This window comes from Pelecanus crispus, chromosome 18 (assembly GCF_030463565.1).
Source record: "Pelecanus crispus isolate bPelCri1 chromosome 18, bPelCri1.pri, whole genome shotgun sequence".
Lineage (NCBI taxonomy): Eukaryota > Metazoa > Chordata > Aves > Pelecaniformes > Pelecanidae > Pelecanus > Pelecanus crispus.
This window is the reverse complement of record NC_134660.1, coordinates 8,208,364-8,226,714: the sequence shown is the minus strand read 5'-3', so window position 1 is coordinate 8,226,714 and position 18,351 is coordinate 8,208,364. Positions and strand designations below refer to the sequence as shown.

General features: G+C 54.3%; 1 protein-coding gene and 1 gene segment (V, D, J or C); both read right to left on the bottom strand.

Moving 5' to 3' along the window:
* The window catches only part of LOC104029752 (T cell receptor alpha chain MC.7.G5-like), a 192,814-nt gene that overhangs the window by 152,731 nt on the left and 21,732 nt on the right, over positions 1 to 18,351 (bottom strand). The gene's annotated exons all lie outside the window — the stretch shown is intronic.
* LOC142595267 (Ig heavy chain V region C3-like) lies at positions 4,675 to 5,837 on the bottom strand. The segment is given in 2 exon segments: positions 4,675 to 5,012; positions 5,780 to 5,837. Coding segments are annotated over 2 exon segments (396 nt in total).

Here is an 18,351-nt window from a genome sequence, read left to right as displayed (position 1 = left end):
TTGCATGCTGCCCTGACGGTGATTAGGCTGGGGACGCAGAACAAGCTGAGAGGGTACACAGTCAGGAAAGCTGATCACAACTCACCAAAAGAATATTCCATACCATATGGCGTCATATCCAGCAATAAAACTCAGGGAAAGAAGGAGGAAAGGGGCACCTTTGGAGTTACAGCATTTGTCTTCCCACGTAAGCGTTATGCGTGAGGAAGGCCTGCTTTCCTGCAAAAGCCTCAACAACTGCCTGCCAACGGGAAGTCACGAATGAATTCCATATGTTGCTTGGCTTGTGTGTGCCGCTTTTGCTTTACTTATTAAACTCTCTTTATCTCAACACACAAGTTTTCTCACTTTTACCCTTCTGATTCTCTCCCCCATTCTCTCATTGCAGGTGACTAAAACGAGCGGCTGTGTGGGGCTTAGCTGCCTACCGGGGTTAGGGTCCGTAGGCTGCCCACAACCTTGTCCAGTTCAGGTTTGAATATCTCCAAGAATGGAGATTACACGGGCTCAGGTATTTACGCACAGTGACAAATCCCCCCACAGTATTTTCTTCCCTGTGCTAAACAAACCCAGCTCTCTCAGGCTCTCCTTGTACGGCAGATGCTCCCTTCCTCATCTTCATGGCCCTTCCTCGCATTTGCTCTGGTTTGTCCATGTCTTTCCTGTGCTGGGGAGCCCAGGACTCCATGCAGTAGTCCACAGCCTCACCAGTGCTTTCCAGGGGGAAAGGCTGGAGCAAGGAGGATGTACCCTTGCACAGACCCATCGCCTTAATGCAGAATGCTTTCAATTTGGTTAAGCATGATTTCCACTTCACAAACCCACACTGACTGTCAGTGAGGAAAGAAGGGGAGGAGGGGCTCCAGGCACTGGAGCAGAGATTTTCCTGCTGCCTGTGGAGAAGACCACAGTGACACAGGTTGTCCCCTGCAGCCCGTGGAATCCTACGTCAGAGCAGATATCCACCCTGCAGCCCACGCAGGACCCCACACCGGACCCCGTGGATGTGTCCTGAAGGAAGCTGTGACCCCGTGGAGAATCTGTGACGCTGGAGCATGGTCCTGGCAGAAACGGCAATCCTGTGGAGGGGAGCCCATGCTGGAGCCAGTTTTCTGGAAGGACCTGTGCCCCACAGAGGACCCACGCTTGAGCAGCGGGTTCCTGAAGGACAGCACACTGTGGAAAGGACCCACGATGGAGACATTTATTAAGAACTGCAGCCCATGGGAAGGACCCGTGTCATTGATACACAGTTTCAGGCTAAATGCTTAAACAGGGAACTGAACAGCACAAGAGCAGCCTTTGCCAAATACTGTAACACAGAAGTCCTCTTCTGTTTCCTCCTTTCCTTCAGTACACCTTCAACTTTCAGGATCTACTTTAATTATCAAAGAAACATCTCCTAAGTATCTGCTGAGGTCGGATCCTGATCCTCTCCTCTTTTCCAGACAATACAAGCACATGTTCAAAGTCCTCCCTTTGCTTTGTGGCCCTTTACAAGTTCCACATCAGAAACATCAGATGTAGAGCAGCTGTATCAAAATCGAGTTGTTGATCGATCACTGTAAATATGCCATCTCTTCCCAGTACTAATATGGGTGACACACTTAGTAACAGAGTGCTTAAGTACAGCTTTCTTCCTACTGCAATATTACAGATGATGTCGATTTCTTACGTGATAATTCCACAGACAGTGATCAAGATAATTCTAAAGACAGAATGAATGATTTGAGAAAGTATTTGATTCTGGATGGCTCTGTCTCCAGAGGCTGATGAGCATACTGTGAACTGAATGAACCCAGATCCTGTTGGAAAAGAACAGCATACACACTATAAAGCTGTAGCAAATTCTGTAAAACGGAGGCTTCAAATTACAGCTACATTAAAAAAACCCCACCACCTTTCCTGCATTCCCTTCTCTTGAAGATAACATGAGATTACAGTAAAGGATTTCTGTTTATGCATACCCATTTTGAGCAGAATCATACCCATCACACACAGCTCACCAAAAGGGTTGTCAAGCACTGGAAGAGGCTGCCCAGGGAAGTGGTTGAGTCCCCAGCCCTGGAGGTATTTAAAAGATGTGTAGATGTGGTGCTTAGGGACACGGTTTAGCGGTGGACTTGGCAGTATGTGGTTACTGGTTGGACTTGAGGATATTAAAGGTCTTTTCCAACCTAAAAGGTTCTATGATTCTATGTTTCTGTGTCTGGGGGAAAAGATGCTCTGCAGCTCAGCTCCTGCTCTTGCACTGCTCTGGGGCTCCCTGAACAACATGAGGTTTCAATACTCAATTTGGTACACAACACCACGTTCACGGTTTTGTGTCTGCTTGTGGGAGACTCTGCTGCTGCTGCTGCTGCTGCAGCACCTCTGTGCCCGTTTGTGGGAAAAGCCAGCCCAGAATAGTCCTGAGAAGTCTTCTTGCAGCCAACCACAAAAGACCTGGCTGGATTTAATCCCCCTCCTTCCACTGCTGCCACGGCCCTGCCTGTGTTTCAAGCACTGTGCCCTTTTCCAGATCTCTGGTGCTGCAGAAATAGGTGGCCGTGTCTGCAGCTGATGGCGAGAGCACTTCCAGCGACAGCTGGTTCCTGGCGGGGTCTGCAGAGCTGGTGACTCGGGTCTGGAAGGAGGAAGCAATGTGCTGGAGTCCCGTGAAAGGATACTGCAACACTATATGCTGCAGCTCTCTGCCAGGAGCCTGATGGATCCAGTCCCAAGCGTAGCTGCTGTTGCTGATGGATCCACCAGAGATGGGGCAGGTGAGCGTGAGAGACTCTGAGACCTTCCCTACTGTGGGGCCAGAGGCCTCTGCCTGCACCGCAGAAAGGGCACCTGCGACCCCTGCAGACCAGGATGAACTGGCCACCATAGCTCAAGGTATCCCCCTCAACATCAGAGAACAGTTTTTCAGTGTGTGGGTAGGAGAGCACTGGCACAGGTTGCCCAGGAACCTTGTGGAGTCTCCATGCTTGGAGATGTTGAAACCATCTCTGGGCACAGCCCTGGGCAACAGGCCCTAGGCGGCCCTGCTCGAGCAGAGGGGTTGGGCCACAGGACCTCTGGAGGTCACTCCCAACCTCACTCGTGAAGTGATTCTGCGAGTAGAGGGCAAGGACCGGCGCCTCAAGTTATGTAATGCGTGAAAGGCAGGAAAGGGCGTGCTAAGGTCCCTTGTGGAAACCTCCAGCTCCTCCTCTGCCCCTGTCCAAGCAGCAACGATGGGCAATGACACCGTGCACAGGCTGTCACACACGGCCAGAGCAGCTCCTGCTCATCTCTCCCCAGCTCCTCTCTGCCCAAACATCTGCTCTGCTCAGGTTTCCCACATCACCTTTCCCCCCATAAGTGCTGGAAGGAATCTCCTATGAGGAGTGGCTAAGGACTCTGGCTTGGTCTACTTTGGAGAAAAGGAGGCTGAGGGTGACCTCATTTCTCTCTACAGCTTCCTGAGGAGGGGAAGTGGAGAGGGACTTTATGATCTCTCCTCCCTCGTATCCAGTCGTAGGACCCGTGGGAATGGTTCAGTGCTGCACCAGACGAGGTTAGACTGCACATTAGGAAGCATTTCTTTACTGAGAGGGCGGTCAAACCCTGGAACCGGCTTCCTCGAGAGGTGCTCGATGCCCCAAGCCTGTCAGTGTTTCAGAGGCATTGGGACAATGCCCTTAACAACATGATTTAACTTGGTCAGCCCTCAACTGCTCAAGCAGTTGGACTAGATGATCGTTGTAGGTCCCTTCCAAGTGAAATAGTCTACTCTGTTCTATTCTCTGGGCTGACAACAGCACCCAGACACAATGAGACCCCCCTCTCTCTGACCGCACGCACACTCCACTCACTCACTCGCCACTGAGATGGCCTGGGACCCCCATGAACATGCACGAGGGGACAGCAGGAGAGGAGGAAGCTGATGTTGTTGGGGCACTCCCCGGGTGTCTCTCACTGGGGTCCCTGCAGGGTGCAGTAATAGAGCGCACTGTCCCCCACCTCCAGCCCGCTGATGAGCAGGGTCCCGGAGCTCTTGTCAGCCCCGCAGGAAAACCTCTGCCAGGCAAAAGGGGCTGTGTGGCTGTAGGAGCCTCCCCGGCCCTTGCTCTGCAGCAAGTACTGCAGGGGTCCACCGGGATGCTGCCGGTACCAGGCCACATAACTATAGGAGGCGTTGGAGCTGTAAGTGCATCGCAAGGTCCCGCTGTTCCCTGCTTGCCACCACACTGCTGACCTTGTTGCTTGGATCTCATCACCCTGAAATGCACCTGAAACAAAAGCAGGGCTGTTCCATCACTGCTTTGCTCTCACTGGCGCAAGGAAATTGCCCACAAAAGGGTCAATGGAAGCAGATGTTGTTGTCGCTGAAGCCCAAGGATTTTTGGTATCCCAGGCAAGAAGGGGGCCAAGGGAAGGCAGAGAGGGGCTGCAGGCAGGCACAGTGGCCAGCATGGCTGGGGGACAGAAAGACATTGAACCACCTCCTCAGAATACAACACTGCATTTGGGACACAGGACATGGAAATTGGCAGTGCCGGGAAAGGAGCTCTTGCAGAAAGGCCAGGAGCACCTGCAGTGTGCGATGACGGCCCCTCTCTCCCTGGGAGCAGGCCTGAGCCCTCCCAGCACCCACCTGCCCTGCAGATGATGCACCCTGGGCCAGGCGCCAGCAGGTTTGTGTTAAAGCTCAGCTGGATTTCCTGTCTCTGTGCGAACAGCACAGAAGTAGCGAGCAGAGTCCCCGGGGCGTAGGAAACGCAGGGACAGGGATGACTGGGACCGGGAATTGTCGCGGGACACAGTGGCTCGACCCTCCAATGACTGGCCGAATTTAATGAACGAGGAATCATAGCTGATATAGGCCACCCACTCCAGACTGCCACCGGGTGCCTGACGGTACCACCAAACGTAGTAACTCCCGAAGTCGAAGCCGGAGCCTTGGCAGGAGAGGCTCACGGAGTCCCCGGGCGCTCGCAGGTCTCCGCCGGCCTCCACCAGCCTGGGCTGCGCCCACACCCCTGCGGACGGAGAGCGCAGGCAGCCGGGCAGGGCGCGCCCACGGCCCGAGGACGTTCACCCGCCGCCCCGGCAAAGCCCCCCGCCCCGCCACACCCACAGCCGCCACCCCCCTCTCTCCCGGCAAAGCCCCGCGCCCGGGGCAATGCCCCGACTGCCCTCCCCGGGGCTCAGCCGCGCCTGCTCCCGACACTGGGCATGACCGGCTGCCCGACAGCCTGACCCTGCCCCTGCCCGTGCCCCTGCCTGTGACCCTACCCCTGCCCCTGCCCCTGCCCCTGCCCGTGCCCCTGCCCCTGCCTGTGTGCCTGCCTGTGTCCCTGCCCCTGCTCCTGCCTGTGCCTGTGCCCCTGCCTGTGCCCTTGCCCCTGCCTGTGCCCCTGCCCCTGCCCCTGCTTGTGCCCCTGCCTGTGCCCCTGCCCGTGCCCCTGCCTGTGACCCTGCCCCTGCCTGTGACCCAGCCCCTGCCTGTGCCCCTGCCTGTGCCCCTGCCTGTGTCCCTGCCCCTGCTTGTGCCACTGCCTGTGCCCCTGCCCCTGCCTGTGCCCCTGCCCTGCCCTGCCCTGCCCTGCCCCTGCCTCCCCCTCTCCCTCCCCCGCCCACCCCACCCCTCTCCCTTCCCCGCTAAGGAAGGCGAGCGCCAGGCGACAGCGCGCCCGGCGCGGGAGCAGCCGCAGCCCCGGGGCCCCGGCACGGGCAGGGCCGCCCGCGGGCAGCCCCAGCCCCGGGCCCAGCCCCGGGCTCGCTGCCCTCCCCGCCCGGCTCTCACCTGCCGGCCCCGCGGCCAAGGCCAAGGCCAGGAGCCACGGCCCCAGCCCGGGCGCCATCATGCCCTGCCGCGCCGGGGCCGGCCGGGGCCCAAGGGCCCGGCGGCAGCCGCAGAGGAGCCGAGCGGAGCCGCGCTCGGGCCCGCTCCTGCCCGCCCCGCCGGCTCGGCCCCTCGCCGGGGCAGCGCCGACGCCTCTGCCCGCCCCCAACAGAGCCGCCCCGCCCCGCCCCGGCCCGCCCCGGCCCGGCCCGGCCCGGCCCGGCCCCCCGGTGCCGCGGCCCCTTCGGGGGAGGAGAAGGGGGGGCGCGGGGAGGGACGCGGGGCAGGGCCCTGGGCAGAGGAGGAGCGCGGCGCCCCGGCACACGAAGGCTCCTGGCCCTTGCCTCCCAGCGCGGCTCCGGCGCTGGCCCGCCTCGGCGCCCTGCCGAGCCCTGCGCAAGGGGGTCGCCGCCTCGGCCACGCGCGCCTGGCCCCGGCCCCGGCCCCAGCCCCAGCCCCGGCCCCGGCACCATCCCCATCCCCATCCCCATTCCCGACCCCAGCCCCAGCCCCAGCCCCAGGGACCGGCTCTCGGCCCGCAGCGTCCCCTCGCAGGAGCCTCCCCGTGCCCCGCACCCCCAGCCCGCCCTGGCCTCACTCCCGGCCCCTGCCCGCGGGCACCAAGACACACGGCGGGCTGGGCTGCCATCCAGAGGGACCTCGACAGCCTGGGGACACGGGCTGGCAGCAACGCCCTGCAGCTCAACAAGGGCAAGAGCAGAGTCCTGCACCTGGGGAGGAACAAACCCATGCAGCAGGGCACGCTGGGGGCTGCTCAGATGGAAATCCCATTCTCAGAAAAGCCCCCAAGGGTGCTGTGGACCACAACTTGACCTTGAGCCAGAAATGGGTGCTTGCAGCAGCGGTGGGTAATGATGTGCTGGCTTGCACCAGAGCGGGTGTTTCTGGCAGGTCAGGGATGTGATCCCTCCCCTCTACTCAACAGTGCTCAAGTCACACCTGGAATACTGGGAATGATTCTGGACTTGTATGTGAGATACGGACAAGGCGGGGACAGTCTAGTGAAGGGCCACAAAGATAAGTAACACTTTTTCACTGTCAGGGTGACCGAGCACTGGCACAGGTTACCCAGAGATGTTGTGGACTCTCCATGCTTGGAGACATTCAAAAGCTGTCTGGGCATGGTCCTGGGCAACCGGCTCTAGGTGACCCTGCCTGAGCAGGTGGGATGGACCAGATGACCTCCTGAGGTGCCTTCCAACTTCAGCCTTCCTGTGATTCCACGAAAGACACACAGGCACATTCATGTCTCTGCAGGTGATATGTGCCAGTGCAGAGGGCAAAACTGTAAGTCTGACTTCACTATGTAAAGTCTTTTCTTCGGTGGCTGAGGCAGGAGGCAAGGACACTTGGCACAGGAATTTATTCTTTTCTCTTTTAGCTCTGCACGTAGCGGTGCCCTAGCCTAGACCCCGATGCAGAGGATATGAAGGGTGTGGCTATTGCTCACGTAATTGGCGTGTACTTGTCCTACGCTGGCTCAGCACATGCTTGTCCCGTGCAGGAGGTACAGACGCACAGTCAGTGGTGTGTGACTCCTGATTGTTCTAAACCCGCGTCCCGTGCAGGTGGGGGGCTTTACCCTGGATTCTGGTGGATTGCAGTTCTGTCCATGGTTACATGCCTGGTTTCATTAAAGGGTAAATCTTCTACTGTTTTGTCATCAGTTGGGGTGTTCTGAGTGGGCAAGAGCTGGCTTAGGTTGGGTCCTCAGGTCACATCAAGCCTGAGGTAAAAGCTCATAGTCTCAGGCAGGGTTCATTCTTCAAAGCAAGTGCTCTTGCAGTTGGCATCTTGTCCTTCACAGCTACTCCCCTCATGACTTCCAGAAACAGCTTTCTACAGGAGTGCTGTGGAAAACTCACTTTGCTCTTTTGGCTACAAGTTTCAAAGCTGGAACGCAGGAGAGAAGTATGCAAGTGATACCAAAGTAACACGGGCAGGTAAAACAGTAGCACAGAGAGGACTTGGGAGAGCTGTTCAGCATGGTTATGCTTTCTGTATTAGTGGTGTCTGTTGTATTTAGGGTGTGTGCTCTTCTCCTCCATCTTACGGTGTGGTGTTCTGTAAAGTTGCAGCTACAGCTACATACGCATGTCATGAGGTTGTACAACCACGTAGAGAAACGCAGAGCCTGGCTTTGGAAAGATGGGGAATACCACGCATCCCCATTTGACCGGTTGGCTGGCTGCTTCCTGGAGCCCAAGAGGCCTACTGTGGGCCATGGCTTGTTGCTGGAGGCAGGGTTCCTGGACAGGGCGGAGGGGAGGGGAGGGAGCAGTTGCAGTCCAAGTTCCCACCCCAGGACTTGTAAGTGCTTGATTTGACAGACAGTGCTCTGGGTGCTGTTATGCTTCCCTGTTCTGTGATGGGGTCATCAACAACGCTTGGTTGGCCAAGTGCCTGGGACCTTTGAGGCCGGCAAGGAAGGGAGCAATCACCCAATGCCCAGGAACCTTGAGGCCGACAGGGAGGAGAAGAAGAAATTTGTGTGGTTTGTCTACTTGGTTCACAGGACCTTCAGGGCCTGATAACGAGGGCAAAGGCAATGAATACGTGACCCGCTGGGTCACAGAGAATGGCTGCTTGCCTTATAAAATGGTGTTAGTTCTGCTAACCACATTGCCAGGGGACGGGAGCAGGGGGTATCGGTCACAGTGGGGCTTAGCTGCCTATCGGGGTTCACCCACAAGACAACGGACAGTGCAAAGTCCAGCAGCAGGGCAGGAAGAACCCCACGTACCAATATGTGCTGGGGGCTCTCCAGCTGGAGAGGCCCTAAGGGTCCTGGTGGACACCAGGTTGACCATGAGCCAGCAATGGGACCTTGCGGCTCATTTGGGTGTACATGGCAAGGTTTTGGAAGCAGGACAGGCTGCACTGGTGGCCTTTGTGACAGAAGACCAGGGCTGCCACCATGTTGGGCACAGCTGATTCCAGCCAGCTCCAAAAAGGACCCACTGCTGGCCAAAGCTGAGCCAATCAGCTAAGCCCGTGGTGCCTCATGATAACATATTCACAAGAGGTATAAAAACCTGCACAGCATCTGTGAGAGAGAAAAGTAAGGAAAACTGTGATATAAAAATGCCCGCAGACAGCAAGGTCAGTGAAGAAGGAGGGGAAGGATGTGCTCCAGGGGCCAGAGCAGAGGTTCCCCTGCAGCCCGTGGAGAAGACCATGGTGACACAGGTTGTCCCCTGCAGACCATGGAAGCCTACGTCAGAGCAGATATCCACCCTGCAGCCCACGCAGGACCCCACACCAGACCCAGTGGATGTGTCCTGAAGGAAGCTGTGACCCCATGGAGAATCTGTGACGCTGGAGCAGGCTCCTGGCAGGAACGGCAGTCCTGTGGAGGGGAGCCCATGCTGGAGCCAGTTTTCTGGAAGGACCTGTGCCCCTCAGTCTGTTCCTGAAGGACTGCACCCGTGATGGAGACATTTGTTAACACCTGCAGCCCATGGGAAGGACCCATGCTGGAGAAGTTGATGAAGAGCTGTCTCATAGGGGTTGAACCCCATGGTGGAGCAGCGGCAGAGCATGAGAAGGAAGGAGCAGCAGAGACAACGTGTTATGAGGTGCTGGAGCATGTTCAGAAAAGGGCAACAAGGCTGGTGAAGGGTCTGGAGCACAGGCCTTCTGAGGAGCGGCTGAGGGAACTGGGGTTGTTCAGTCTGGAGAAGAGGAGGCTGAGGGGAGACCTTATCGCTCTCTACAGCTCCCTGAAAGGAGGGTGTAGTGAGGTGGGTGTTGGTCTCTTCTCCCAAGTAGTTAGCGATAGGATGAGAGGAAATGGGCTTAAGCTGCGCCAGGGGAGGTTTAGGTTGGAAATTAGGAAAAATCCTTTATGGAAAGGGTGGTCAAGAATTGGAACAGGCTGCCCAGAGATGTAGTGGAGTCACCATCCCTGGAAGTGTTCAAAAAATGGGTAGATGTGGCACTTTGGGACGTGGTTTAGTCTAGTCTACCCTTGATTGGTTTAGAGTAGACTTGGTAGTGTAGGTTACTGGTTGGACTGGATGATCTTAAAGGTCTTTTCCAACCTAAACGATTCTATGATTCTATGATTCTATGAAGTGACTGCAACCTGTATTCCCCATCCCCTTGCACCACTCAGGGGAAGGAGGTAGAGAAGTTGGGTGTGAAGTTGAGCCTGGAAGAATGGAGGGGTGTCAGGAAGGTGTTTTTGGATTTGTTCTTTTTACTCATTACCCTACTCTGATTTGTTTGCAATGAATTAAATTAATTTCCCCAAGTCAAGCCTGTTTTACCTGTCACAGTAATTGGCTGGCTTATCTGGTCCTTATCTTGACGCACGAGCTTTTCATTGCACTTTTTCCCCATGTCCAGGTGAGCAGGGGGACTGATAGAGCACCTTGGTGGGCACCTGGTGGCCAGCCAAGATCAACCCACCGCACCTTGCCTACTTCTTCTTCCTGATCAGGTGATCTGTAGCAGCCACCCACCACAGTGTCACCCATGCTGATCTGCCCCCTGCCTTTCCTCAACAGCCTGGCTCCACCCACTGCAGTACTCCTGTAAGCTATCGCACTGCATCTCCATGATCCCATAACTCTACAAGCCAGGCACAGAGGAAAAGCTGGGCCTTGCTGGGCAGGAGCCCAGGCAACGTGCACTAACCTGCACTTCACCATAAGCCTCTGAAGTTCCCACAATAGATCCTCCAGCATCATAAATGGTCACTGCTGCAGAGAGCGAGAACAAGACACGATCACTCCAGGATTCAGCAAAAGACAGGGCAAGGCTGGTGGGGGCATTGTGATGGCACTAGACCAGCAGGAGGAGAAAATCCTTCCCTTTGAACCCAGCCGACAAATATGGGCAGAGGAATAGTGCTGGTACCAGGAATCAGGGCTCACGAGGAGGGAGGCATCACGATTCCCTCTCTCCCTTTCCCTGTAGACAAGGAACTTCATCTGATTTTCCCAATCAAAGCAGGAAGTTTTTGCACCATGGGGGACAAATGCCTTTGTCTTTGCCAAGCTGGGATGGTGAGGAACCCACCCTCCTGTCCCTGAAACTGCTCTGCAAGCACACAGGACCTCTCACAGGCAAGTGCGGCTTGGGTCTTCTGCTGCCATCCTCACCCTGCTCTTTGCACAATGGGTTGCAGTGCCTCATGACCAGATTGTCCAGTCCAAGTGCAAAGCATTAATTAATTTAGCATTAATGGGCCCTAAACAATTAGGCTTCCTAAACAATATTCTTCAGTTTACTAGGATTCACCTCGTGGAATTCACGCATGACCAACATGATAACCAAGCTCTGTGATGAAATGTGCGGCTTTGTAGATGGGGAGAGCAGTAGATATTGGCTACTATGACTTCAGGAATGCTTTCAGGCCTGTCTTCTGCAAGATCCTCCTAGAGAAGCTAATAAAGTCTGGCCTGCAAGATCAAAGAGTGAGGTGGATCAAAAAGCGCCTGCATGGCTGGGGCCAGAGGGTGCTGATCAGTGGCACACAGTCTAGTTGGAGGCCAGCAACTAGCGGTGTGCCCTAGGGTTCAATACTGGCTCCAGTGCTGTTTGACATCTTCCTCAATGATCCGGATGATGGGACAGCGTGCACCCTTGCCAAACGTGCAGATGACAGCAAGCCGTGAGGAGTGGCTGACACAGCAGAGGGCTATGGTGCCATCCAGAGGGACCTCAACAGGCTGGAGAAATGGGGCTACAGGAACCTCACGCAGTTCAACAAGAGGAAGGACAAAGTCCTTTGCCTGAGAGGGAACAACTAAAGGCAGCAAGGAAGATTGGGGGCTACTCAAACGGAAAGCACATTCTCCATAAAGGACCTGAAAGTTCTGGTGGACAACAACTTGAGCTTGACCCAGGAATACTAGAATCATAGAATCGTTTAGGTTGGAAAAGACCTTTAATATCATCAAGTCCAACCATTAACCTAACATTACCGAGTCCACCAGTAAAACAGTTAAGGACAGAGTAATAATTAATTTCATGATTCCTGGTTCGGTGGTGGGATTATTTTTTAATGAAAGTAAATCTAGGAATCCTTAAGGTTGGAAAGGGCCTGTAAGGTCATCAGTCCAACCATCAACTCAACACCACCATGCCTACCAAACCATGTTCCCAAGTGTCACGTCTACCCATTTTTTGAACACCTCCAGGGATGGTGACTCCACCACCTCTCTGGGCAGCCTGTTCCAATGCTTGACCACTCTTTCAGTAAAGAAATTTTTCCTCATACCCAATCTAAACCTTCCCTGATGCAACTCAAAGCCATTTCCTCTTGTCCTATTGCTAGTTACTTGGGAGAAGAGCCCAACACCCACCTCACTACTACCTCCTTTCAGGTAGTTGTAGAGAGCAATGAGGTCTCCCCTCAGACTCCTCTTCTCCAGACTAAACAGTCCCAGTTCCCTCAGCCACTCCTCATAAGTCTTGTTCTCTAGACCAGCTTTATTGCCCTTCTCTGGACACGCTCCAGCACCTCAATGTCTTTCTTGTATTGAGGGACCCAAAACTGGACACAGTATTCCAGGTACGGTTCTCACCAGTGCCGAGTACAGGGGCACAATCACCTCCCTGCTCCTGCTGGCCACACTATTCCTGATACAAGCCAGGATGCTGTTGGTTTTCTTGGACACCTGGGCACACTGCTGGCTCATGTTCAGCTGGCTGTCGACCAACACCCCCAGGTCCTTTTCAACCAGGCAGCTTTCCAGCCACTCTTCCCCAAGCCTGTAGCGTTGCATGGGGTTGTTGTGCCCGAAGTGCAGGACGCGGCACTTGGCCTTGTTAAATGTCATACAGTTGTCCTCGGCCCATTGGTCCAGCCTGTCCAGATCCCTCTGCAGGGCCATCCTACCCTCCAGCAGATCGACACGCCCACCCAGTTTAGTGTCATCTGCAAACTTACTGAGGGTGCACTCAATCCCCTCATCCAGATCGTTCATAAAGATATTAAACAAGGCTGGCCTGAAAACTGAGCCCTGGGGAACACCGCTTGTGACCAGTCGCCAACTGGACTTAACTCCATTTACCACTACTTGGTCACCCAGCCAGTTTTTTACCCAGCAAAGAGTACGCCCATCCAAGCCATGAGCTGCCAGCTTCCTTAGGAGAATGCTGTGGGAGATGGTGGCAAAGGCTTTACTGAAGTCCAGGTAGATGACATCCACAGCCTTTCCCTCATCCACCAGGTGGGTCACCAGGTTATAGAAGGAGATCAGGTTGGTCAAGCAGGACCTGACTTTTGTGAACCCATGCTGGCTGGGCCTGATTCCATGGTTGACCTGCACATGCCTGTTGAGCAGATTCAAGACGAACCGCTCCATAATCTTCCCTGCATCTGTAGTTCCCTGGATCCCCTTTCCGGCCCTTCTTGTAGACGGGGGTCACATTGGCAAGCCTCCAGTCATCAGGGACCGCCCCTGTTAACCAGGACTGCTGAGAGATGATGGAGAATGGCTTGGCAAGCTCCTCCACCAGCTCCCTCACTACTCTCAGGTGGATCCCATCTGGCCCCATAGACTTGTGAGTGCCCAGGTGGTGTAGCAGGTCATTAACTGCTTCCTCCTGGATTATGGGGCCTTCATTCTGCTCTCCATCCCTGTCTTCCAGCTCAGGGGCTGTATACCTGGAGGATAACTGGTCTGGCTATTAAAGACTGAGGGAAAGAAGGCATTAAGTACCTCAGCTTTTTCCTCATCCTTGGTGACAATGTTCCCCCCCGCATCCAATAAAGGCTGGAGATTCTCCTTGGCTCTCTTGTTGGGGTTAATGTATTTGTAGAAACATTTTTTATTATCTCTTACAACACAACAGTGGCCACATTGAGTTCTAGCTGGGCTTTTGCCTTTCTAATTTCCTCTCTGCATGACCTAACAAGATCCCTGTACTCTTCCTGAGTTGCCTGCCCCTTCTTCCAAAAGTCGTAAACTCTCCTTTTTTTCATGAGTCCCAGCAAAGCTCCCTATTTGGCCAGGCCAATTGTTTTCCCCACCCATTCGTCTTAGGGCACATGGGGACAGCCCACTCCTGCACCTTTAAGACTTCCTTCTTGACAAAGGCCCAGCCTTCCTGGACCCCTTTGAACTTCAGGACTGCCTCCCGAGGGACTCTCCAAACCAGTGTCCTGAACAGGCCAACGTCTGCCCTCCAGAAGGCCATGGCAACGGTTTTCCTGCCCCTCGTCTTTATTTACATCTCCCAGAATCGAGAACTCTATCATATCGTGGTCGCTAAGCCCAAGACGGCCTCTGACCACCACATCTCCCACGAGCCCTTCTCTGTTTGTAAACAGCAGGTCAAGTGAGGCACCTCCCCTGGTAGGCTCACTTACCAGCTGTGTCAGGAAGTTATCCTCCACACACTCCAGGAACCTCCAAGACTGTTCCCTCTCTGCTGTGTTGTATTTCCAGCAGACATCCGGTAAGTTGAAGTCCCCCACGAGAACAAGGGCTAGCGATTGTGAGACTTCTGCCAGCCAGCCAGCCACTTATAGAATGCTTCATCGACCTCTTCATCCTGGTTGGGTGGTCTATAACAGACTCCCAGCAGGATGTCTGCCTTGTTGGCCTTCCCCCTCATCCTTACCCATGAGCACTCAACCTTATCATCACAATTGTTGAGCTCTATACAATCAAAACGCTCCCTAACACACAGAGCCACCCCACCACCTCTCCTTCCTTGCCTATCCCTTCTAATGAGCTTATAGCCATCCAGTGCAGCACTCCAGTCATGAGAGTCATCCCACCATGTTTCTGTGATGGCAACTAAGTTGTAGCTATCCTGCTGCACAATGGCTTCTGGCTCCTCCTGTTTGTTGCCCATGCTGCATGCATTGGTGTAGATGCACTTGAGCTGGGCTATCGATTTCACCCCCAGTGTTGCCATGCTGCCCTTGGGCTCCTCTCTAGTGAGCCTGGTTATATCCCCTTCCCCCTTCAAACCTAGTTTAAAGCCCTCTCAGTGAGTCCCACCAACTTATGAGCCAGAATCCTTTTCCCCCTTGGAGATAGCTGAACTCCATCTGTCACCAGCAGGCCTGCTGCTGTGTAAACCTCCCAATGATCAAAAAAACCAAACTTCCACTGATGGCACCAGCCTCTGAGCCACATGTTAATCACCTGAGCTTTCCTGTTCCTTTCAGCATCCTTCCCTGACACTGATGGGATTGAGGAAAACACTACCTGTGCTTCCGATCCTTCAACCAATCACCCCAGTGCCCGCAAGTCCCTTTTGATCACTTCTGGACTTCTCTCCGCAACCTCATCACTGCCAACCTGCATAACCAACAGCGGGTAATAATCAGAGGGCCTTACCAGACCAGGGAATTTCTTAGTAACGTCTCTAACCAAGGCCCCAGGGAGGCAGCAGACTTCCCTGTGGGATGGGTCTGGACGGCAGATTGGGCCCTCTGTTCCCCCCAGGAGGGAATCACCTACGACAACTACCCTCCTTTTTTTCTTAAAAGAAGCAGTCATAATGCGTGGGGCTGACTGACTCGCCCTAGGCAACCCCCTGGATGAACCTTCACCTACCTCCTCATTTCCCTCAAGTTCCAGAGCCCCATGTCTGTTGTGTAAGGGCAACTGGGAAGGTGAGGGAGGCTGGGAGGGGATTTGCCTGCCATGCTGAGCAGGGACCTGTTTCCATTCCCCCCCGTCTCTTAGGGCCCCTCCTTCTGCTTGCTGGCAAGGGGTAGGGGATCCTCTGCTCCTTGTGGGGCCTCTGGCTGCTGCTTTGGCCTCAAGGGTGGTAGGGTGTGGCTCCACCAATCTACCTCCCTCTCACACTTCCCGATACTCCTCAGCCTTTCCACCTCCTCCTTCAGCTCTGCCACCAGGCTGAGCAGATCATTCACCTGGTCACATCAAAATCAGCTGTTGTCTCTGTTGCCCTCCACTATGAGTAACAGAGCTCTTGAGTCAAAGGTGGCTCATGGTATCTTGGGCTGCATCAGGAGGCGTGTTGCCAGCAGGTTGAGAACAGTGATCCTTCCCTCCCCATTCAGCACTGCAGAGCTCATAGCTGTGCTACTGGCTCCACTTCCTGGCTCCCCAGTACAAGGGAGACATGGCCATACTGGGGAGAGTCCAGTGAAGGGCCACAAAGATGATTCTGGCATGGAAAAAGGAAGGCTCAGGGGGGGATCTTATCAATGCGTAGAAATACCTGAAGAGAGGGTACAAAGAAGACAGGGTGTCCTGGTTTCAGCTGGGATAGAGATCATTTTCTTCCTAGGAGCTGGCATAGTGCTGTGGTTTGGATTTAGTGTGACAATAATGCTGATCACACACTGATGGTTTAGTTGTTGCTAAGTAGTGCTTACACTAGGCAAGGCCTTTTCAGCTTCCCATGCTCTGCCAGGTGCACAAGAAGCTGGGAGGGGGCACAGCTGGGACAGCTCACCCAGACTGACCAAAGGGCCATTCCATACCATATGGTGTCATGCTCAGTATAGAAACTGGGGGGAGTTGGCCGGGGGGCAGCAATCGCTGCTCGGGGACTGGCTGGGCATCAGTCAGCACATGGTGAGCAGTTGCAGTGTGCATCACTCCTTTTCTATATTCTTTTATCATTATCATTATTATTATTATTTTCTCTTCCTCTGCTGTCCTGATAAACTGCCTTTATCTAAATCCATGGGTTTTACTTTTTTTCCGATTCTCTCCCCCATCCCACCGGGCAGGGGCAGGGTGAGTGAGCAGCTGTGTGGTGCTTAGTTGCCAACGGGAGTTAAACCACGACACAGGGCCAGGCTCTTTTTAGCTGTGCCCAGTGACACGTCAAGAGGCAATGTGCACAAACTGACATACAGGAGGCTCCTTCTGAAAGTCAGGAACATTTTTCACTGTCAGGGTGACCGAGCACTGGCATAGGTTGCCCAGAGAGTTTGTCGAGTATCCATGCTAGGAAATATTCAAAAGCTGTCTGGGCATGGTCCTGGCCAACCGGCTCTACGTGGTCCTGCTTAAGCAGGTGGCATGGACCAGATGACCGCCTGAGGTGCCTTCCAACATCAACCATCTTGTGATTTGATGAAAGGCTCACAGGCACATTCACAAATGTGGAGGTGAGATGTGCCAGGGCAAAGGGCAAAACTGAAACTCAGACTTTGCTACTCCCCTGATGACTTCCAGAAACAGCTTCTTACAGGACTGTGGAGGAAAATGCACTTCCCTCTTTGGGCTACAAGTTTCAAAGCTGGAACTCAAGTGAGAAATATGCACATGATAAAAAAGTAATGTGGTGGGTAAAAGAGTGGTGCACGGAGGACTCGGGAGAGCTATTCAGCACAGTTATGTTAGCTCTATTTCTGGCACCTGCTGTATTTATGGTGTGTGCTCTGCCGTTAGATCTTATGGTTCTTTTGTAAAGTTGCAGACACAGGTACATACACACGTGAGGAGGTTGTACAACTACGTACACAAACGCAGAGCCTGGCTTTGGAAGGATGGGGAATAACACGCATCCCCATTTGACCGGTTGGCTGTCTGCTTCCTGGAGCCTGGGAGACCTACTGCTGGCCACAGCTTGTTGCTGGAGGCAGGGTTCCTGGAGACAGTGGAGGGGAGGGAATTCCATTGAGAAATGATTGGGAGGTGTCTCCCTTTCCCACTCACAGGGCTGGGCAGCTTCTGCACACAACCCACAAACTACAATATTGGTGAAAAATGGTCAGCAGGATGTGGGTCAAGGGGTGGAGTGTAGTGGTGCTAACAGGAAGAGTCTTGCCCATCAGAGATGTAGAGAGCCACATCACAAGTGCTCTGGAGTCAGTGTAGCCATGTTTTGTGCCCTGCTGTACTGCTCACATCACCTGACCTTCACGCCTGTGCTAGGCTGCACACATGCCTTGCTGCAGGATGAACCCAGCCAGCTGATCATAACAAAAGAGCCTGGGGTAGCAACCAGTTGTCAGCAGTGCATGGAGAAGACCGTGGTGAAGCAGCATGTCTCTGTGCAGCCCATAGACAACCATGCTGTAGGAGATAGCCACAGTGCTGCCCGTGGAGGACCCAATGCTGCAGCAGGTGGAGATAACCTGAACGAACCTGCAGCCCATGGAGACCCCACGTTGGAGTAGGCTCCTGGCAGGAGCTGCAGCCCATGGACAGAAGCCTAGACAGGAGCAAATTTTCTGGCAGGAACCGCTGCACCTGTACTTGGGGCAGGGAGCAGGGAGAAGACTCAGGAACAAAGGAGGAAAGTTGAGCTGGGAAGAAGAGGGGGGCCCAGGCTGTGAGGAGGTGTTGTTAATTTTGTCATCATTTCTCATTAGCCTACTCCATTTTTAATTGGAAATACATTCATTCTCCTACCCTCCTCCGCATCCCCCTACCCCCATTCTTCTTTGCCGTGATTGCTAAGCAATCTCCTTGTCTTTATTTTGACTCATGAGCATTTTCATCTAATTTTCTCCCCCTGTCCCATTAGGAAGGGGGCAGAGAGAGTGGCTTGGTGGGCATCTGGCAGCCACCCAAGATTAACTCACAGGAGTGGCAGAGGCAGCTAATGGTATC